Source organism: Amblyraja radiata, chromosome 7 (assembly GCF_010909765.2).
Source record: "Amblyraja radiata isolate CabotCenter1 chromosome 7, sAmbRad1.1.pri, whole genome shotgun sequence".
Taxonomy (NCBI): domain Eukaryota; kingdom Metazoa; phylum Chordata; class Chondrichthyes; order Rajiformes; family Rajidae; genus Amblyraja; species Amblyraja radiata.
This window is the reverse complement of record NC_045962.1, coordinates 44,723,218-44,747,421: the sequence shown is the minus strand read 5'-3', so window position 1 is coordinate 44,747,421 and position 24,204 is coordinate 44,723,218. Positions and strand designations below refer to the sequence as shown.

The 24,204-nt window shown below is 41.4% G+C and overlaps 1 protein-coding gene across 2 annotated transcripts in view; it reads left to right on the top strand.

Annotated features, from left to right (window-relative positions):
- Positions 1-24,204, top strand: part of pard3b (par-3 family cell polarity regulator beta) — a 1,048,449-nt gene that overhangs the window by 757,330 nt on the left and 266,915 nt on the right. For both annotated transcript variants that reach the window (XM_033024356.1, XM_033024355.1), the window contains exon 20: positions 23,014-23,298. In XM_033024356.1, coding sequence (XP_032880247.1) covers positions 23,014-23,298 — 285 coding nt within the window. The remainder of the gene's footprint in view (positions 1-23,013; positions 23,299-24,204) is intronic.

Sequence of the window (24,204 nt, the reverse complement as noted above, 5' to 3'; positions counted from 1 at the left end):
TATCATTGTACCTATAAAAGCTCTTCTTGGATGCCGAGAATGAAAGTTAACAACAGTTTGATCTTAAATATTAGCAGTAGTTGGTAACTATTGAAATAATCTATACTATTGCATAAATTACACCTTGATGTTACAGAAATTCTAAGCCAACCGTCCCACAAGCCTCCTTATCATTTGTGGCACACTAATATTTATGTTAATTTTCTTTTAAAAATTGTGTAAAGGAATAAATTACCTCTCCAGAAATACGTGCGCCAAATCCAGGATGATTGTGGCTTCTTCATTTTGCACTTCTTTGAAACTCAGTGTATTTATTTAAGAGTAATTAAGTTCTTACAAGCCTTAAATGGCAATATATGTAAATGGCCGTTTCTGCACCTAGTAGGAATAGCAATGAGTTGAGGGTTTATTTCCACTGAGTTTCAATAACTTTAGCAGAAGAGCCCAAGAAACACATGAAGAACAAAGATGCAGAACAGAACGTCACAGGAGAATCCAGTAGCTATCAAACTTTACAACCTCCCCCTTCTGTCTTGGGGTAGACTGAGACTGATTCCCCTCCACTCGTCACTTTAATTTAATCATTCATGTGTTTTGTGTATTTTGTGTTTTTAGGACTTGGCAGATCAATTTCCCACCTGGGATAAATAAAGTTATATCGTATCGTAGATTGTGCAATTACAGTACATGCCGTTTTGATAGGTGATTTTACAATAGTTACATAAAGACAGACATAAGAGCTTAAGAATACAATTATGATGTCAAAGACAAGTTTTTAATTGACACATGGATATGCAGAGATTGGAGAGTTGTGAATCTCCTGCAGGCAGAGGAGGTTCATTTAGCCTGGCATCATGTTCGATACAGACATTGTTGACAGAATAGCCTGTTCCTGAGCTGTACTGCTCTATAGAGACAAGGAACTACAGATGTTGGTTTACAAAAAATAACAGTGTTAGAGTAACTTCGTGGGTCAGGCAGCATCTCTGAAGAACATGGATTGGCGACGTTTTGGGTTGGGATCTTTCTTCATAAAGTCATTAAGCATGGAAACGGGTCTTTCAGCCCAACTTGCCCGTGCTGACCAAGATGACCCAGGGCCATGGCATTCACTGTGAAAGTCCTGCCCTGGTTTGACTTCCCAAGATGCAACATCTCACACTTATCTACATTAAACCCCATGAACCATTCCTCAGCCCAATTGCCCAACTGATCAAGATCCTGCTGTAATTATTTATATAGTATGTGTGGAGGGAAATGGACAGAAGGCATTATGGGTTGGATCCCTTCTTCAGTCTGAAGAAGGACCCCGACCTGAAGTGTCATCCGCCCATTCCCTCCATAGATGCTACTTGGCCAGTTGAGTTCCTCCAGCACTTAAAAAAAAAACTAAGAACACTCTTTGCTTTCTGTTAGAAAACCAAATCTCAATCTCTGTCTGTATATTTAATGTATTCTAAGAAAGTTAACCAACTTCCTGGGTGGAACTAAGTCGCATTCCTTCCAAAAATCCAAATATACCACATCTTCAGATTCCCATTTATCCATTCTACATCAGAACTCCAGTAAATTAGTGAAGCACGATTTTCCTTTGATAAAACTCAATCCTATTATTCTTTTCTAGGTGTTCTATTGTTACATTATTATTGATTCTAGTGCTTTCCCTACGAGTTATGATAGGCTAAAAGGTAGGCAGCTCCCTGTTTTCTTTCTCCTGCCTTAATAGTGGAGTCACGTTCGCTAGATTCCTATCCACAGAACCTTGGAAGATGACAATCAGAGCATCACTCTCTTTTATAGCTCAATGCCCAATATTATGGCAGAGAGACATGCCTGTAATGTTTAACATGCTATTGCATTTCCTCTCTTTTAAAAAAGATTTGCTCGTTTAACATATAAGCAATGCAGCTTAATATTTGAGAGTATTACTTAAGCATAGTGAATATTTAATCCATCAGTCCCTAATATTTTGAAGAGGCATGAATCCAGGGTTTTTTCTCTAATTAAAAAAAATACATGATGTTACATTTAAAAACAGTTTGCATTTCTACTGTACTTTTAACAAAGCAAGATGTCCGAAGGCAGTATCATAACATTATCAAATAATATGACAGCAAACCACGTGTGAAATATCACAACACGTGTACAAACAAGTAATTTGATAACCAAAGTAGATATTGAGAAGTTTATTGGATGGGAGCGATTTGGGGAGGTAATTGTGGAATTTGGGGCCAAACAGTTCAACGTATGGCTATTAATGTTCAATGTATTGAATTGCTGAAGGAACTTACTATGAATTAGTTCCACAAAGGATCCTCATTGTTTAGAGCGTCATGGAATGGTACAAGTCATGTGGCATCCGAATGACCTGTCCCTATTCCAAAAAAACAAGGTCAGTTTGCCTTTATTGGCCAAAGAATGGAAAGACTATCAATTACTTAGTGCCTTTGTGACCACTGGATTTTCCAAAATACTTTCAGAGGTTTGGTCACCGTTGACACAAATAGAAACCAGCACTGTGCTTAATAGTAGCAAGCTGCTACAAACTATTGTATAATAAATGGCAAAATGGTAAGTGAACAATGCTTAAGGGATAAATATTGGCCTGAACATGAAGGAGAATTCCTATGGTTTTTCTGCAAATTTGTGCATCCATCTGACCGGCAACCTCAATAATGCATCATTCTGAGCTCCTCTGGCCTCATGCCACTGTGCTACATTCAACATTTTTGCTTTCGTATTCAAACACATTCATTGCCAGGCCACACTTATCCGATTTTCCCCAGCATGTTGCATGGTTCTCCATTCGTCTTCCCTACCCTAACTGGCCCACAAATCCATCCTTTAATTTTGCCTCATCTCATTTTTCTTAACTCCCTCCCTAAGCCTCCAGGAGAATCTATGACATTCCCTCCCTAACAAAGTCATTTTCTCTCTGTTTTTAGTTTTTTTTTAGTTTTAGTTTTACAGATACAGCACGGAAACAGGCCCGTCGACCCACTGAGTCCGCACCGACCAGCAATCCCCGCACATTAACACTATCCTACACACACTAGGGACAATTTATATTTATAGGAAGCCAATTAGCCTACAAACCTGTACGTCTTTGGAGTGTGGGAGGAAATCGAAGATCTCGGAGAAAACCCAAGTGGTCAAGGGAAGAACGTACAAACTCCGTACAGAAAGCATGTCTAGTCAGGATCGAACCCGGGTCTCTAGCACGGAAAGCGCTGTAAGGCAGCAACTCTACCGCTGCGCCACCATCCTCATTCCTCATTCTTCAATTACTGCCCAACTCACTTAGAATGTTAATCATGTATTAGCTTTGCAAACTGAAGACGTTATTAACTTTTTTTAACAGGTTATATTGTACGTTACTCTACACTGCTACTGTTGAGTAAGATTAGGTTGAATTGACACAGATGTTGCTTGCGGGCGGATAAGTATTAATATAACTGTGCAGCATTGCTGTTTGTTCAGAGGGTTAGGGGTTATTTTGTAACTGTGGATTTGTTTACTTAGCAGAGTGTGGAAGTGAAGATATGAACTGTATTTGTGTCTGGGCTTCCAGCTTGCTGGAAAGGATCATGTCATCCTTCAGATTTGTACATAGATCGCTAATTGCAGATCAGTCCACACATTTAAAATGAAGGATATAATTCATGAAAGACTTTATCTGGATGCTGCAAAAATGCCAGTGTAAACTATGACGTTCTCTTACCATCCATCATTTGTTCATGTAAAGACATTTTTAATGAATTCCAAGTTGTGGTCCATTCATATTTAAAGATAGTATTATATTGGATTGTAAATTAAGAACTGTATACCAGACTAAAGTGGTTTTCATTCAAAGGGTCTGCTTTGTGGAAATCTGAACAGTTACAAAAATCATACTAGCAATGAGCTGAATCTTGCTGGTTGTGGCTAGTGGTTGCATGGGGAACTACAGCGTTCACCAATTCAAAGAGAGAGATGTCCAGACATGCGGATAAATGTGGGGGACTAAGTATGGAAGAACTACAGGGCTGCCAACTCTCACGCTTTGAGTGTGAGAATCACGCCCTCAGGCAAACTCTCACGCCCTCACGCTGATCAGAAATTTCTCACGCTCTGTGGTGAGAAATTCTGTGATCAACAAAAATTTCAAAACTCGGATAAACTGCATGGTCCGCGGGTGTTGGAGAGCCAGGGCTGCGGGAGGGATGGAAGCAGCGGGCGGATACAGATGCGGGGAGCCGGGGCTGGTGAGTTTGTGGGGCTGACGAGTATTTGCGCGGCCAGCGAGTCGCTCGCTGCAGCTTCGGCCATGGAGCACTACGGACAGTGTGAGTGTCCCGGGCCGTCGGAGGCGTCGGAACCGCCGCTGCCGCGAGAGTCTCTGTGCCGAAGGGACAGACTCTCAAAGGGAGGTGGAAAGGAGACAGGGAGACAGGGGAGAGAGAGAGAGGGGGGGGGTGAATGGAGAGAGAGGAGAGGGGGAAAGAGGGAGGGGGGAGAGTGAGGGGGGAAGAGAGAGGGGGTTGAGAGGGAAGAAAGAGGGAAGAGAGAGAGAGGGGGTGGAGAGGGTAGGAGAGAATGGGAGAGAGAGGGGTGGTAAAAAGGAGAGGGAGAGAGGGGGAAAGAGAGAGATGGGGGGCAAAGAGAAAGAGGAGATAGAGACAGGAGAAAGAGAGAGGGGAGAGAGAGCAAGGGGGAGTGAGGTGGGAGGGAGATATGGGGGAGAGGGAGAGAGAGGAGGAGAGGAGGAAAGAGATGAGAGAGAGAGGGGGAAGGAAGAGAGAGAGGTGAGAGGAGAGACAGAGAGAGAGATGGGAGAGTGTGTGGAAAGGGAGAGGGAGGGGGAGAGAGAGGGGGGGAGAAAGTGAGAGAGAGGGGGGGAGAGAGTGGGGGAAGCGAGGAGGAGAGAGAGAGGGGGGAGAGAGAGAAGAACGAGAGGGGGGAAAGAGAGGGGAGAGAGAGTTAGGGGAAAGAGAAGGGAGAAAGAGTTAGGGGAAAGAGAGGGGAGAGAGAGGGAGAGAGGGGAGGGGGGAGAGAGAGGAGAGGGAACGAGAGAGAGGGGGGAGAGAGAGGTGGGACGGAGAGAGGGGGAAGAGAGAGAGGAGGAGAGAGAGAGGGGGGAGAGAGAGAGGGGGGGGAGAGAGAGGGAGGAGAGAGAAGAGAGAGGGAAGTTGAGAGGGGGAGACAGGGGAGAGAGAGGGGAGAGAGAGGGGAAAGAGAGATGAAGGGGAGAGATAGAGGGAGAGAGAGAGAGAGGGGGGTTGAGAGGAGAGAGAGAGTGCATCCTGGAGGACAACCAGTGGCTGCTGGAAGTAAGTACCAAGCACTGAGTAGAAACGGTGGAAGATAGTGGACTTCAAATGGGGGAGGTTGGAGAAAGCATCCTGCTTGCCTGCTAGAATTTCACTTACTGTAACTGCAGGAAAAATGTTCCCGATGTTGGGGGCGTTCCGAACCATGGGTCACAGTTTAAGAATAAAGGGGGGGCCAGTTAGGACTGAGATGGAGGACAAACTTTTTTCACGCAGAGAGTTGTGAATCTGGAATTCTCTGCCACAGAAGGCAGTGCAGGCCAATTCACTGGATGTTTTCAAGAGAGACTTAGATTTCGTTCATGGGGCTAACAACATCAAGGGATATGGGGGAGAAACAGGAAAGAGGTACTGATTTTAGATGTATAGCCCCCCCCCCCCGGTCGCTATGCTCCCTCGTGCTTGGTCTCTCGCAACTTCTCACTCCCAACTCTCACCCAATGTTGGCAGCCCTGGAACTATCCAGCTCCAACAATGGAGAAATAATGGGATTATGCGGTGGAATCTTATTTTTAATCCGTCGGCAGTTTAAACCTCAAAACCTCAGTGAGAATGTTAGGCCTACAATTTACAAATGGAAGGGAGTACTTTAATTAATGCAATGTTTCATATTTTGGTTGCCTACTTCATAGTGCCTATATGTTTCAGAGTCAGAGATATTTTTAAATTGTTATATTAAATAACGCTTTGACAATAGTTAAAGTTCCTTTCCACGAGCTTTGCCTAGGGATGGGGAATCCGGAGTAGCAAATGGGCTATGTTGCCCGTTGCCATTGTTGGACTCATTGTTGGGCTCACGCCAGACTCATGAGAGGAGTGAATTAGGCCGGCAGGTACACACAGGTGGGGCGTTGTGAATTCCTGCCAGCAGGCTTGCTCCAAAATGTTCTAGCTCACTAACTTACTATTCATTCTGATCTTCCTTTAAAATGATGGCATGCTGATTTTAAAGGAACCACAGACCCTTACAATATCAGAGATTTAACAGCAGAGGTGTTTATGTTAATAATGAGGAGGAATTGTCTAGTCCTAGCTTTGAAAGTGTAATGGATTATTATCAGTAGAGATGAAATCATTGACACAGGAATAGCTGGAAGGAATATGTGTATATGTGAAATGGCTTAAAGTCGATGAAGATGGGATCTTTAACATGGTACTGGCTGGGGGGATGTTAATGGCATAAGGGAGTTGAATTAACATCAGTAATGGTACAAGTGACCCGCACTGGGTTTGCATCAGAAGTTCTTATTAATTCACAATTGCCTAATTGTTCAAGGTTAATGACTATATTCCACTGATGCTCATTTGACAAATGAAGGACCTACATGGTTTAAACTGTCACTTTCAGATCCATTTTGTATGTTTGGGTTGAGCATGGGGGAAAAACCTGGATAAGTAATTAATATTCACAGCTCTTAGATGTTTTTAATGCTCACTGTACATGTCCCTTGAGGTACATTGCTCTTCGTTATTAATATTAATTACAGTTAAAGGTGGCTTCTTTAATTCATAACTCCCAGGAATATACTTGCACAATGCAGAAATGTTACAGCTCATAATGAAATTGTGGTTTTCAATTTTATTCCCATTGCAATCTCGTGTATTAAGCTCAAGAAAATGACATCAGGTTATATGCAAATGGAGTCCAGCAAAATAACTTTGCAGTCCAATATAGGTCAAGGTTCAAAATGGCTGAAACTTCATAGTAGTAATGATTTTGTGCGAAGTTCAATTATCGTGTGCTAGCACTATTGAGATTAGGCATGTTAGAATGGACCTGGTATCAAATTTGAGAGGCGCTGGTCAATGTTGTGTCACATATAATGTGCCTGTAAGGCAGTAGTAAAATCAGTGCATTAGATAAATTCTTCTATTTGTGCACAGAGCCTCAGATATAGAGACATATAGTGCATGGGAAAGTAAAACAAAGAAATTCTTCCAAAGTGAAAATTAGATCTAGGGGTGCAGTTTATTCCAGTGCCATGTAACGAAAGATGCATCTGCTGCAGCATTAAATGCTATTAGGATCATCTTCAAGTCGCTCCACATTGATTCAGAAATTTGACTGGCTTTTCTTAATGTGCAATGTGCATTTAAATTGTACTATTCCCTTAAAATGTATCTTTTGGAGCATTCTGGTGAAAATGAATTCACAATGTCATTGGTTACTATTGATATAATTGCGTTTTCATGGTGTAGTAACAAGGGTTTGCAAATGCTGGTTTACCAAATAAAGACAGAAAATGCTGGAGTAACTCAGCGGGTCAGGCAGCATTTCTGGAGACCATGGATAGTTTACGTTTTAGGTCAGGACCATTATTCAGACAGATCGCGTGGGGAGGCGGGTAAGAAAGGGGGATAGTGTCTTTGCAAGCAGCAGGATGGGAAGAAGTGTAGTCCAGATAACTGTGAAAGTCAGTAGGTTTATGGCAGACAATATAATAGACAATGTAGAAGGTGTGGTATGTAGAAAATGTAGTAAGTCTGTCGTAGTTAAGATAGGCTATCCCCTATTCCCAATTCCTCCAACTACGATGCATCTGCTCCCAAGATGAGGCTTTCCATCCTCATTTTTTAGTGAACCCTGGCTGCCATAGATGAATCCCTCACCTGTGTCTTCTCTTTGTCCCGTAGTTCTGCTCTTGCTCCCCCTCCTCCCAGGCAAGGATAGAGTTTGTCTGATAACATCTACATTTGTTTAGGTAATATCTACAAACACCTATCTTCTCCCTCTCCTTTCTCCCACTAACACTCCCCCCCCCCCCACTTAGCTCTACCTCTCCCCCCCACCTCTCCGATCTCCACCCTACCGCCTTTCACTAATAGTCTTTCAACAGTTCACAACTATGTATCCCTTTTGCCTGACGCCTGTTACTATCTCCAGGCTTTGTCCACCAAACTTCCTGTCAGGGAACGCCCGTGCCTGAGTTCATCTGTTGCTGGCCGTGATTTGTCTGGCCCCTTCTCCTTTCCAGCTTTCTTTCCCACTTCCCCCTGCAATCAATCTGAAGAATGGTCCTGACCTGAACTGTCAGATATCCACCTGGGTCTACATGGTGTAGGAAGGAACTGCAGATGCTGGTTTAAACTGAAGATAGACACAAAATGCTGGAGTAACTCAACAGAACTGGCAGCATTGTTGGAGAGAAGGAATGGATGACGACACCCATTCCATCTCTCCTGAGATGCTGCTTGTCCCACTGAGTTACTCCAGCATTTTTTATCTATCTTGGGTCTTCATGGTGCTGGGTTTTTCCCACCAAGGCATGTCACGTAATATCTCTTATTCCTCAAGTCCCTCCACCACCATTCACTGCCCATGCCATCAGCCTATAGATTCCCCAGACCCTCTCCTAGATCCCCATCCCCCTGATCAGGTAATTGTGTATGGCGAACCCCTTTCCCACTCCCTGACTGATCAGATGTATGTTTACAGGTGCTCTCCCACTGAGCTCATCTCAGGTGGCACATGTTTCTTCACAAATATCTGCAGGGTCATCAGTAATGTCCAAGGTCTTGGGCAATAGTTTCCACTGATAGACCCACAGCCAAAATTGTTGTTGATACACCATGCAAGCACCTCAGAGGGTGTTTATTAGCTTCACTACAATTTTTTCGGCATGAAGCTTTAGCATGAACTTTAAACTTAAATGGTTGAATAATTCCACTAAGAATTTGAATTAATTTCATTGCTTTCCAGTTCTGTTTAAGCTGTAGGGAATATGTTCTTTTTTAAATGACTGTTACTCTTTTTTTTTTTGCACAAATTATTGTGGCACCAACACCAAAGTATCAAATAAATGATGAAAGTGCTGGAGTGTAACAATGTGCATTAATAATGCACAATGTTTCAAACTAGGAACTGATACCATAACAGAAGGTTACTGAAGCTCCCCACTCTATATTAGGCTGACATGAATTGGTGGAGGTGCATAGGAAATATCAAAGAAATAAATCCTCCTCCACAAAGTTCCTGTTTATATCATCTTCAGCATTGCTAAACATATAACCAATGAAGTTGTTTAACCCCTAAACTTTAAAACTCCCTTTCTCCTACTTTAAGATTCTGCTTAAACCATGCTTTTATGGTAGGAAAGAACTGCAGATGATGGTTTAAATTGAAGATAGACAAAAAATGCTGGAGTAACTCAGCGGGACAGGAAGTCTGAAGGAGGATCTCGACCTGAAACGTCAGCCATTCCTTCTCTCCAGAGATGCTGCCGGTCCCGCTGAGTTACTCCAGCTTTTTTGTCATGCTTTTATGGTAAATACCTCGTATGGGTCAACCTCAGCTTCTTTCTAATCATATTGCTTTCAGCTTGTTTCAGATGCTTTACTTCTACAAATAGCACATTTTTGTTCGTTACTTCAAGACTTATCGTCTCCTTGGTACTTGTCACCTGTTTTCCATCCTACACATGACACAAACTGACCCTTATCCAGATTCCCTTGCCTGGTTGTTGTGCCATATCAGGTCCCAGTTTCCCTCCTTGTACTTCAGATTGAACATTCATTCTTGTTTACAAATGCGTCCAGTGCCTTGCCTTTATCTAAGTCCAAGTGTTCCTCTGGTTTTTCATCCAACCTCTGGTGACTATCATCTGGGCTTGTGTTCATCTCTCACTGACTTTGATTTTATAGCTGTGGTGGAATAACGCATTTTTACATTGGCTCAGATGGTTGTGGTTATTCCAAATGCGTGAGTTCTCCGCCACATGTAATGTGATACCAAGTGAATGCTGTGCTGTTGGAGGAGCCATTTATAGCTGCAATGTTAAACCATGCTGTTCTTGTCCTCTCAGGTAGGCGTAAATGATTATGTAGATTTCATCAAAGAAGAGCAGAGTAGTTCTCTCCTGTGTTGTAGCTAATATTTATCTCCAATCAACATTATTGAAATGGTCATTGGCTAATTTGTGCTTTAACAATGCTTACTAAGGCAGCTGCAATTCTGACACAGAAATCATTCACAGACTACTTCTTTAACTGTAAAGCACTTTGAAATATCCTTTTAAAAAGTCTTTATTTTAACATCTGCAACAGGACCTTCTGCAATTGTTTCCCTGAATCCCAGCTTGTAGTTTGTCTCTTCAAACAGGCAAAGATTCCTCAGAACCCAACATATTCACCCTTGGTGTGTATTGCTCATCGATTACTTTCCATCTGATTTTGTCCCTTGCAAATATCCAGGTTAAATGAATGCAAGTTAAATATATATGGTAGGAAATTAAATTCAGCTTAAGTTTGACCCCCTTGTGGTAATAGCAGTGCAGATAGCCTGCATCATCCACGTTTTGTGAGTTACAGGGGTTATATGCCAGCATGTCAGCTTTGAAGAAGAGTAGACCATGGGATGGGAAAATATGTTATGTCTGTCAAACCAGAGTAACAACTGAATATTCAAATCCCACATTGTCTTTTAATGTATGGTGGGGGAAAAAAACATGATTTTTTATACATTAATAGCAAAGATTTTGGAGAGAATATTCCACAAAAATGTGGAAACTCCTGCCTGCAGATTGCCTGCTAAGTACAGTGGCATTCTACGCCTCATGTCATTCTGTTACACTAATGGAAATAGCAATGGCATGTAGAATTCAGAGTATCATCTGTTACAACCATTACACTTCGGATACCTGCCACTTGGCTCCTACATTAAAACACAAGGAGGCTATCGAACAAGCATTGAATTTACCAGTCAATCTTGTGTCCCAGGCCAGATATTGAAAACAGGCTGGAATTGGTCTGATTCTCCTCTTGCAGCATGATTTATAAAGATAGCAATGACTTGATGCAGATATTTCACCAAATAAAGCCCTATGTAAACACTTGGTCATCTCAACCTCCACATTAAATCCTTTCTCACACATGCATGCAGGGAGTAAAGTGATCAACATGGAATCCAGTGTGTATAGATTATTCAAATATGTCATTGACACCAGTGTAAGAGTCAGCACTTCTTAATATATAGAAACAGAGAGAAGTGCATGTTAGCTGAATTGCAGTAAGGAAAGGAGCTCATATTGGTTCAGCTTACTGGTTCAACACTGCTGTTGTGAAACTGTGCCAGAGTATGATCAAAGAAAGCTCAAGCTGATTTTTGAAATACATTTCTATTTTCCTTACTGTGGGTGTTGAAGATTTGTTTTCCTTTAGCCACCATACTGCAGTACAGTTCCTCATCAAATCTGCGCAAGGCATTTCCTATAAAATGTTCCAGTCATTTTGAGAAGTGTGCTATTATTTCAACGTTCATTATAAATTCTGCAAGGTCAGTCTTTAGGAATCCCATTATTTTATTTAAATACCAGCAGCTATTTTCAATATTGCTGTCAAAAGTCTGATCACATTTATTATTGGCTCCCAAAGTAATTTGTTCTAGTTTAGATCTGCAAAACATTTTTAGTTGTTCAATATTTAATGTAGCTTAAGATGATAGATGCCAGTGGGAAACCATGTAACATTTTACATGCATTGCTCTCTGTATCAGCATCAAGTGCTTCAAGACAGGGGAAGAATGGTTTGGGTACAAGGAAAGAGCATTGCTTAGATACATTTTGGCTATGAGTATTTCCATTACACTTTATTTTTCTTGCAGCCAGCACAACACCTAGAATAGTTGAAAGTTAAGATACCAGTTTTATCTTATTACCAGCGCAAGTATCAGTGAAGAATGTTAAACTTAGTCCCTCTGTTTGTAAACAAAACTTAGCATTCAGAAAGAAGAATGTGCTGCATCTATCAACTGCTTCTATTGCCTTGCCCACCTTTGTCTTTTCCTTTTGTGCAGATGAAAAATATATTTTATCCTGGTTTTGCAGGTACTGTCTAAGCATACGTAAACGTTTATTTACCCTCCTCATAAAGTGCTTTTCATGTTAATCAAGCTACAGAAACTATTTTCTAATCACCTCATGAACACTGCTTCATTGATCAGCTTTTTTGAATTAATGCATTGCCGCAGTAACTAATTAGGCGCCGCCAATCACATTGGACAGGATTATCAGGAATCAATTTTCTCCCTTTTTTATGTACTTTTAAATCCCCATTTTTATTCACTTCTGCCCCACTATTAATGTTAATCTGTTCCCACCAAAATTAATATTCCTTACTCCACCATTCACTCTATACTATGCAACCACACGCCACACACAAACCGTTTTGCAAGCTCCCAATGAATCTGAGTAGAATTAAATCTCCCAGGTCATCCCTTGTTTGGATGGGTAATTATTTATTGAGAACTCCATTGCCTTGTTTGAACTGCACTTCACAGAGGTCACATATTTCATATAGGTTCTACTCTTTTATATTAATCAGTCAGGAGGTGACACTAACAGTACTGGAATATCTACAGCACCTCTTGCTAGCAAATAATAAAAGCAACGTATGTCTGCCTCTCATGGAAATTCAGTGGTACCTCGTTAGAATGGTCATTGTGCATGGGGGTTGATTCATAAGGTCATAAGTGATAGGAGTAGAATTGGGCCATTTGGCCCAATAAGTCTACTCTGCCATTCAATCATGACTGATCTATCTCTCCCTCCTAACCCAATTCTCCTGCCTTCTCCCCATAACCTCTGATACCTACACCAATCAATAATCTATCTATCTTTGCCTTAAAAAATATCCACTGACTTGGCCTCCACAGCCTTCTGTGGCAAAGAATTCCACAGATTCACGGCCCTCTGACTAAAGAAATGTCTCCTCATCTCCTTCCTAAAAGAACATCCTTTATCTGAGGCTATGACCTCTGGTTCCAGACTCTCCCACTATTCCATCACTCTTCCAACTTGGTGAGCCACATGTACTGGGTTAGTTGAGGGAAATGGTGGCACGCAGCACATGCTGATGGAATAGTGGCTTTTGAACATGTGTATGTTCTGGAGAAAGGAGCAAACTGTGAAAACAGCGTTGACCCTTGAGTGATTCTAATTAAGTCAGATGATTAGTGTTAATGGATGTTAGATGCAGTGTGACCTCAACAAATAACGTGAGATAGTTGGTTTACAAAGTGTTGTTTTCGGGGACAAATCTGGACTCCGGTGGGGAAAGCATTCCACAAAACCCAATGGTAACAGTTCAGAACATCCCAAATTAGAAACTACACTCATCAGGGAAAACAGTGTTACTTCAGGTAGTGGATAAACAAAGCAAGTTCGAGCATCTTTCAAACCCATGAATGCCTCTGAGATACTGTCCATAGAAATTTTAAATTTGATGCAGTCAGAGTTGCTGCCTCACAGTTTCAGAGACTCAGCTTTGATCCAAACCTCCAGTGTTTTCTGCAAGGAGTTTGCCCATTTTCCCTGTGTCTGTGTGGGGTTGTCCCCATTGCTACTTTTTGCTCCCACATCCCAAAGATCTAGCGGTTGTTAGTTTAATTTGGTTCTTTATATTATCCCAGGTAAGTGACTGATGATAGAATCAAGGGGGTGTGTGAGAATAGGTTACAGGTAAATAAGCGATTAAATAGAATTGATTGGATTACTCTGAGTGTCAGCACAGACTTAATGGGCCAAATGTCCTCCTTTTATGTTAGGGAATATGAAGACCATAATCTCTTGTGGAAATTTCAACTCGATCCACTCTCAACGTGGACCTATTATTGTGTTATCTTCAGAAAGAACTGTTTGTGGTTCAGTGTTCTCTAACTCTCTCAGGCCCCCATCATCTTTGGAATCATGCATCAGACTTCAGCAGAATATGGAGCATTCTGTACATTCTGCAATACCTGTAAGGCATCATGGAACAGTTTGATGCAAGGCTCAATATTAATGAAGCTTTCGATTACTCTTGTGGAAATTTCAACTCGATCCACTCTCAACGTGGACCTATTATTGTGTTGGGATTGATTTGACGTGTAAATTATATACTCAGATAATTGACCAAGAAACTTTGCTTAGTAGCTTCTATGCACCTGGCACATTTGCCTGAGACTTGCTGCCTGTTAAATTCCTCCGGAGTGACTGAGATTAAAAGCCAAAGATGCCAAAATGTTGACTAAAATGAAATCAGTTTTGTCACAGACAGACAATGTTTCAGGTTCTGACCAGAAATGTTGCCTGTTTATTCCCTTCACAGTTGCAGCCTGACTCGCTGACTTCCTCCAGCACTTTGTTTTTTTTGCTAGATATTACAGCATCTGCAGTCTCTTATGTCTCAATTTTGTCATAATGGATTATAGAAAGATCAGAATCAGAGTAGCAGAACTTTGTGTAGGAAGGAACTGCAGATGCTGGCTTAAACTGGATAGACACAAAATAGACATAAAAACAGTTTTTTCCACGAGTAGTAGCTCTACTCAATAACCAAAAATCTGTAGCCTTTTGCTCTGGTATTTTATTTAATTCACATGTTTAATCGATTATGTTTTATGTGTCATTCCTAACTGTCATTGTATGTCATGTTGCCACTTGCAGGCGGAGCACCAAGGCAAATTCCTTGTATGTGAATACTTGGCCAATAAACGCATTCATTCAAAATGCTGGAGTTACTCAGTGGGACAGGCAGCATCTCTGGAGCGAAGGAATGGGTGACGTTCGGGTCTGAAGAAGGGCCTCAACCAGAAACGTCACCCATTCCTTTGCTCCAGAGATGCTGCCTGTCCCACTGAGTTACTCCAGCATTTTGTGTCTATCTGGCAGATATCTATTGCTATCTCCTTAATTCCCCACCATCACAAGAGCTGTACCTTTGCCAACTCTACATAATGTCAAAATTGGCTGAGGGCATTCATTAAATTTAAAGGCAATGATCCTTGATAACATCTTGGCTATGGTGCTCCAGAACGGACTGCGTCAACTCAACCATACCTATTACACACTTAGCCGTCCAGCATCTCATAATTATCCAAAGAGAAATTGAAGAGGTTGATGGTATTATCAAGCAGTAATGACAAAGAAGCAAATTATTGTGACTGCTGCAAATATCAATAAATTCTGAAAGTACTTGGCAGGTGAGGGAGCATTTGTATCGATGGACCCAAAGTTAATGTTTCGGGTCAATGAGGTTTCATCAAAGTCAACTTGTTAACTTCCTCACCAATGTTCAATGTTCACTGAGGCCACTCAGCTTCCTACCTCGTCGCTGCCTGTTCGAAACACGTATTTGAGGATTAAATTCTAGAGTGACTACACTTGTTATCAAGGCAGCATTTGACCAAGACATTAAGGAGCCAGAATCAAGGAATGAATGGATAGAGAAATTGCAACAGAATTTGATGTTTTCAGTTACTGATTTTCAAGTAATTTTATAGAAACCCATTGCATGGAAGGAGACTCTTTACTGATTTGCACCTGTGCTGCCTGAAAATGGACAAAATAAGTCCCAGTACCCAGCCCTTGGCCCATGTTCTTAGAGTTCCCAGCTTATCAAGCACTCATCTAAATGCTTTGTGAATGAGTTGAGGGATTCTCCATAACTCCTTCAGATACTATTTCTGTCCACCTCCAACTACCCCTCCACTGGTTAGATAAAAATCTATTTTTTTCAACTACCCTTTTTTAATCTTTCTAACAGTTAATGTAAACTCAAATTATCTTGTTATGAAGTGCTTTGCTAAGTGAAGAGGGCTATTTCTGTTTACAAAAACCCTGTCTAGTCCCCTTGTAATTGTATACACCTTAATTAAATCTCCCTTCTGTTTTGTTCCAAAGAAACAATTCCAGCTGAAAGAGTCCATTATATAACTTTAATTCGCCAGCCATGACAACATATTCATAAATCTCCCTCCAATATTATTGCATCCTTCCTGTGATGTGGGGAGCAGAGCTGTACACAGTTACACTTAGCTGTGGCTTGATTACTGTTTTAAATCGTCTTTATTTCCAGATTGATATTTTGAGAGTGCCATTCATGTGGCTGAAAGGGTCATGTGTGGCTCTGATAGTACTTCCACGCTCTGACATGAAACCTAAGGTGATGGATTTAACAATCTGTGGCTAAGATGGCTATTGTCGTTAATACAAAATCATGCTTCCACAGCAGAAACATTTCAAGGATGAGAAATAGGAGTGAAACATGAAAGCTTATTGGAGAGGAATGAAATTAGATTGTGGTGCTCATAAATGTTATCCATAGTTTTTACTGTTCATTAGCCTGTGTGTAAACTTAATGTTTTTAGTCCCTTTGATCCTCAAATTTGGTTCCATCTGAAAGTCGTCGGCTTATTCGGACCACTTCTGGGGCCAGTCGAACTGATTCAGATAAGATTGATACCCCTGTGCTCAAGCATTCCTCCTACTTTTTATTTCAACCAATGTCAGTAGTTTATCTTTCCAAAGTTTAGAAAAAAATAGAAAGCAGAAAATTTTGTAATGTGGGAGCAGGAAATATTTTGATACTTTGGTTAGCACACTTGTATCAGTATTTCCTTTCCTGACAGTTGACATGTGCTTCATGTTAAACTGTTGCTGCAACTATAAAAATAACTCTCTCATCCCAGACATAAGAATTCAAACAATGACTAGCTAAAAGTTAATGTGCTCTGCAACCCTGTATAGTGGTGATTATTAACAGATGACCATCCCAGAGAATGGAATGTGCCCCGTCTTGCATTTGTAATGTGTCTGTTTGGTGGTGAACTACAGCAACTCAGAAGTCGAGCTTCTAATTTATACATGCATCATGTTGTGCTAAATTTTCTCATGTTCATATTGTCGAATGTTTTCAATCATTGTGGTCAGTTGCTTCATGGTGTCGTGGTTCTACTAACACCACCATTTTCAGTGAAAATCCGAATGGTTTTCACTGCGGAAGTAGGCTTGATTTGGAAATCAAAAGGCTATTATTTGATGTAGATGATTGGATGGAAACATATATGTATTAAGGTCAGGATTTCTGGATGGTTGATCTGAGGTAGAGGGTGAGAAGACATGGATGGAAGAGGGAAGGGGAGGCAGCGCATGCTTGCAGAGCTGAAGTTGAGTTCTTGAAATCTGTTATGGAATTCTTCTTCAGCCATAGATAATCTTCTTCAGCCAAAACGTCACGTATTCCTTCTCTCCAGAGATGCTACCTATCCCACTGAGTTACTCCAGTTTTTTGTGTCTATCTTCGAGATCACGGGTTAATTGGCCACTTTAAATAGGCCCTGGAATATAGGTGAGCGGTAGAAGATGAGAATGGGGAGGGGAAAGTTTTTCGAATGTGAAGAGAATAAAATAAATTAAGGTAAGATTAGTGTAAAAAAGTGGTGCTTGATAGTTGGCGTGAAGTTGGGTGAACAGACATGCTTCTGTGCTGTTTCTCTTGAAAAGAACTTTATGGAATTTTCTCCCCACCTCCTTTCCTCTAGTTTTTTGGGAGAAAGTTAATCCCTCCTTCTGGAAATCTCACGTCAAAAAATTGGCACATTTCCGCCTCCCCCCCTCCCCCTCTCCTCCCCGCCACTTTGTTCTTTTGTCGAGCTGTATGATCTGACTGAAGTAGATAGGGGATCAAATGTCTGACAGCTGGTTCCCTGATCAGAATAGATGGCGCCAGTGTGTTGGTTCAGACCGGTGGTGTCAATGTTTGAGTGGCATTGAGAGGGCTGGGGTGTGTTATCAAACATGTGTGTTGGGCTTAGAGGGAGACTGGAGCAAAGTCATCACTGACTGAACTGTAATCACTCAATTTCAGTACCTTTCCAGTATTTTTTTTCTGCACCTTCTCCAAAGCCCTCGTGCACTTTCATAGTGTCGTGCTGAGATCACGGTAGATTTAGTAGCTGCTGTGATTGGTGAATGGAAGTTGTGAAGTCCTCATTTGGAGTGAGATTGGTCTGGATTTGAAGAGCATGACACAGTTGAAGGATAATATAGATGGGGCCTTTGAAGCGAGGAGAACCAGATCTCTGGCCGGAGAAAGAAGAGAATGGAAATAAAGCCTCAAGAACATTCCATTAACTTTAACCACTGAAATGTAGAGATTTTGTAAAGCAGGAAATATTGCAACTTTCCACAGCAAAAGGCAGTGTGCAAATGACCCAAAGGCAGTATTGATGTACAGAGGGATCTTGGGGTCCAAGTCCATAACTCCCTGAAAGTGGCAACACATGTAGATAGAGTAGTAATGAAGGCATTAAGTGTGCTTGGCTTCATTGGTTGGGGCGTTGTGGATGAGACAGGAACTCATGATGCAGTTTTATAGGACTTTGGTTAGGCCACATTTGGAGTATTGCATACAGTTCTGGTCACCCCATTACAGGAAGGATGTGGAGGCTTTGTAAGGGTGCAGATATGGTTTACTGGAACGATGCCTGGATTGGACGGTATTAGCTACAAGGAGAGGCATTTGAGTAAAACATTTTATAAAGTTTCACATGGTAGGTGGATCCAGGAGATTAAGATGCACAGGATTAACAATATAGATTCATAACCGTTTTACTGATAGACGACAGAGCGTTGTGGTGGAAGGACAATATTCAGGCTGGAGGTATGTGATCAGTGGGAATCCACAATGACCTGTGCTGGGTCCTATGTTTTTTAAGATATACATAAATGACTTGGGTGTAAGCACAGATGTATTTGCTGATGACACCAAGATTGCTGGGGTCACAGATGGTGAGGAAGGCTGTCAAAGTATACAGCATAACACAGATCAGCTGCAAAAATAGGCAGAGAAATGGCAGATCGAGCAAATGTGAAGTGTTGCACTTTGGGTGGTTGAATGTGAGGAGGAAATATGCAATTAATTGCAAAATCCTTAACAGCATTAATGTAAGGAAGGATCTTGGGGTCCAAGTCCATAACTCCCTAAAAATGGCAAAACAACTAGATAAAATTGTAAAGAATGCATATGGTATGTTTTTCTTCAGTGAGTATAAGAATCAGGAAGTCATGATGCGTTTATACAACTTTGGTTCGGCCACATTTGGAGTATTGCGTGCAAATGGTTGCCCCAACGCAGGAAGGATGTGGAGGCTTTGGGCAGAGAGTAGAGGTTTATCAAAATGGTGCCCAGATTAGGGGGTTTTAGCTGTCAGGAGAGGTTGGACTGACCTGCATTGTTTTCTCTGAAACGCCAAAGGCTCAGGGGAGACCTGACAGAAGTTTATAAAATGATGAGAGGCATTAATAGGGTAGACGGTCAGAACCAGGGAATGGAGGGATATGGATTATGTGTTGGCAGATAAGAGTTGATCATATCATGATTGTCACAGACATTGTGAATGGCCTGTTCCCGTGCTGTACTGTTCTATGTTCAAGTAATTATTTCTAGTGGTGATCTTTCTGCGATAATTATTAACTAGGAATGATGTGCTTTTCTTTGAAATAGTGACATGAGATCTCTTGCACCAAACCAAGTGCAAAGCTGACATCTGGAACTGTCTTGAGGTGGAATTGTAGTGGAGAGACACAAATGCTTATGTGGACAAAAGTCTCTGAGTAAGGTTGAGGTCTGTGCAATAGACAGTGGAGTAAAGACAGCAGGACACACAAAATGTAGAACGGGAAGACAGGAAGGGCTGAGAAAGACACTTGTAATAATGCTTCACTCCCTCTGTGGTGCACTGTCAACCTTGATTGATGCTGAGTGGGACTGGAACCTGCTACCGTCTGACCGGAGGCATGATTGTACCTACAGCTTGGTTAACTCCAAATATTTAATGTTTTGGTTTGGTAAATCATACATTATCTGAATAAAAATATATTTTCCAGAAATTACTCACTGAATGATAAATAAAATGTAACAAAGAAATAAACATTGATGTCAAAGGATGTTTTTACTTACGACAACACTGTCAGCTCCCACCAGAGATTCAGGCCGAAAACAGACACAAAAACTTGGAGTAACTCAGCAGGACAGGCAGCATCTCTGGAGAGAAGGAATAGGTGATGTTTTGGCTCAAGACCCTTCTTCAGACCCCTTCCCTCTTCCTTATTTCATTGTAACCCTGCTACTTTATTGTCCCTTATATGCTTATCACCTCCCCTTTGACTATTTTGCCACACACACATAAAGGAACATTTCTAGCAGTCGGTTCACCTTCCAACACATCCATGATATATGGGAGGAAACCAGAACACCCAGAAAACCCATGTAGTCACAGAGAAAAGGTGTAAACACCATGCAGATATCACAGGGTCAGGATTGAATCTGGGCCATTGGACCTGTGAGGCCACAGTTCGAACCACTCAAAATTAACTTTTCCCTCATTGAGTATCTCAGAAGTATTCATTGGACACTGTTTGCTTTGTTTATCCACCCCTGCAGTTTCAAGTCATGGACAAAATGAGTCAAAGGATAAATTGTGCTGGGCTTGGATTTGTAATCTTCAATTACCGTGTCCAAGAATTCAATGAAAACACTCATAAAGTTAGGCATTGAGAATTCTAGCGTAGTATATTGCGAAAGAAAATTGAACTTGTTTCTTTTAGCATTGCTTGTATTCCAATCTGTGAAAACACAACAACCTTGTTAGTCATATTTGGATTTCCCATTACTGTATATATGGGCATTTATGTGAAGAATAATTTCAGGACATGTTTTCACTAACTGGCTGGTAGATTTTGTAGCATTCGTATATAATCTCACATCAATCCTTTATTACCTCAATTGCTTCATCTAGGCTGACAGCATTACCCTCTTACAATTGTTTCTGTTCACTATTACCCTTGCCCCGTTCAGCTTTCACCTATTCCTGAATTATTTATCAACTGATGGGACTGTTCTCATCTCATGTTTATGGGTTTAATGCCTTAAATCTTTCAAGCTTAATGGGAGAGTCCAGAAGAGAACATTATCAAAGAACGCGTACTCTTAATTGAGCTGACTGCAATAATGCAAAACCTTATCATCTTAACTTGGAACCTCATTATCTCTATAAAGTTTGACAAAAGGAAACTGGAAACATGGGAGCATGTACTATTCCAAGTGTCTTTTAAATGCTGTTATAGTACCTGCCACAACTACCTCCTCTGGCAGCTCATTCCATTTATCCACCATCCTCTGAATGAAAAAGTTAACCCTCAGATTTCTATTAAATCTTGTCCCTCTTATCTTAAACCTATGTCCTTTTATTTTTTATTCCCTGCCTTTGATAAAAGACTCTGTGCCTTCAACTTAACTATTCCGCTCCTGATTTTATACGCCTCTATAAGCTCATCCCTCAGCCTTCTGCGCTCCAAGAAATAAAGTTCAAGCCTCCCAACCGCTCCCTGTAAGTCAGCCGAAACAAGTTGTGGCAACATCCTTGTAAATCTTCTCTGCACTCTTTCTAGCTTAATGACGTGAACACTTAATAATCTGAACACTGTTCTCCAAATGTGGCCTCACAAACTTCTTGTACAACTGTAACATAACATCCTAACATATACTCAGTCGCTTGACTGTTGAAGGTCAATGTATCAAAAGCCTTCTTCATCACCCTATGTACCTATGATGCCACTCTCAAGGATATATGAACCTGTACTATATTCCTCGGCTCTACAACACTTCACTGGGCATTCACTGTGAAGGTTCTGCCCTGGTTTGATTTCAACAAAATGCAACACCGTGCACTGATCTGCATTGAACTGCATTGCATTCCTCAGTCTACTAGCACAGTTGATCAAACGCCTGATGTAAATATTGTTAATGAACTTCACTGTCTACAATACCACCTACTTTAGTGTCATCTGCAAACTTACTAATCGTGCCTTGTACAATTTCATCCAAATCTTCGATATAAATCATAAACAGCAATGGACCCAGTGCAGATCCTTGCGACACACCACTCATCACAAGCCTCCAGTCTGAGAAACACACTTCCACCACCACCCTCTGCGGCCCAACGTTAAGCCAATTCTGTATCCAGTAAGCTAGCTCTCCCTGGAGCTAATGCGATCTAAGCTTCTGGAGCAGCTTACCTTGCAGAACATTATCAAATGTCTTGCTGAAGTTTATGTAGACAAGGTCTATATAGACAATGCCTTGCCCTTATCAACCTTTTTCATTAATACTTAAAACATTTCAATCAAGTTCGTAAGACATGATCTGCCATTTACAAAACCATGCTGACTATCCCTAATCAGCCCCTGTTTATCCAAATGTATATATATCTTATCCCGTAGAAGCCTCTCCAGTAATTTACCTACCAGAGATGTTAGGGTCACTGGTCTAGAGTTCTCAGGCTTTTTCTTGCAGCCTTTCTTAAACAGAAGCACAAGAAGATAAGCCACCCTCCAGTCATCAGGCACCTCACCCGTGTCTAACGATGATTCATTTATCTCAGCCGAGGCTCTCTCAATTAAGGTTCCCACAGCATCCTCGGGATATCTGATCAGGCCCAGGAGATTTATCTACCTTCATACACCCTAGGATGACCAGATCTCCCTTTCCCCTGACTCCAGTCTGAAGGAGAGTCTCAACCCCAAACGTCACCCACTCTTTCTCTAGAGATGCTGCCTATCCCGCTGAGTTACTCCAGCACTTTGTGTCTATCTCTGGTTTAAACCAGCATCTGCAGTTCCTTCCTACACATATGAGTGGCATAGATAGGATAGACAGTCAGAATCTTTACCGAGGTTAGAAAAATCAAATATTAGGGGGCATTTTAAAGACCTTTGGAGAGGCATACTGATATTCAGGGAATGGAGGGATATGGATTATGTGCAGACAGATAAGTGATGGTCTTGTCAACATGTACAGATATTGAGGGCTGAAGGGCCTGTTCTTGTGCTATACTGTTTTATGAGTATGGTTATTAGACGTGGCTTATGATATTCATCTATATTTCCAGGATTGAAGCCAAGCATCAAGAGCTCAGAGAGAAGCAAGCACGAGAACGGTATGATCAGTTTCCTTCCACTGGTCTCTCGGTACCTGACATTGAAGACGATGACATGGATCCGAACTATGCCCGAGTGAATCACTTCCGGCAGCCACCCTCGCCCCACGGTGGATTCAAGCCCCCTTCCCCACTGCTGCACCTAATGAATCCACCTCAAAATCTGAGTCCAGAACCAGAGAACCTGGATGGACTGTACGCCAAGATCAACAAGCAGCGGCCTCCTGTACCTGAAAGGTAATTGAGATATACGCATTAAGCATATTCTCTGGGTGTGCATGCTTCACACTTTGCTTAACTTTCAGTTGTGGGAGCTGGCACCTGGAACTTTGTAAACCAAACCAGTTTCTCTTGTAGAAACAAGAAACTTCAAATGTTGGTTTACATTAAAAGACACAAAGTGCTGGAGTAACTCAACAGTTCAGGCAGCATCTCTGGATAATATGCAGAGGTGATGATTTGGGTTGGGGCCCTTCAGGGTTTAAATTACTCTAGCACTTTGTATCAGTTTCTCCTGTATTTCCTTAAAGAAATGATGAAAGCTATGTAAATTTAACATGCTACGAGAAATTGCCAATCACATCTGATCTTCACATTTGTTTGAATCTGTGTTTACTTCCAATAAATATCCTACTTATAAAATGTTTACGTGTGAGCCAACTGATTCCAGGTGGTGGGAGATTTTATTTAATGCCTTATCATCCCTGGAATTGAGGTGAAGAAAACTTGGATTAGGTTCTGGTCCTGAGTGCTGTTGAAAGATTGGAAACGTGCACCGTCTCTTCTGTTTTCTTACCACTTCGACTTTGACCAGTCCATAACATTCCTGTCTAGACTCAGCATTGAAAACTGGACGATTGGAGGATAATCGATAATGGGCGAACCATACCTAAATATATAGGCCTACAAACTCCTGTTTGCATGTGCAAAGGCAGCATGGTGTTATTGGTGCACTGAAGTTATTTTCTCTTACACGTCCTGGAATCAGGCAGTTCAGCCCAACTCATTTATGCCAACAGGTTTTGTAACTGAGTGAGTTCCATTTGCCTGCAAAAATTCCTATAAACCTTTCCTACACATGTACCTATCAAAGTATCTTTTAAATGTCATAATTGTACCAGCCTGTACCACCTCCTCTGGCAG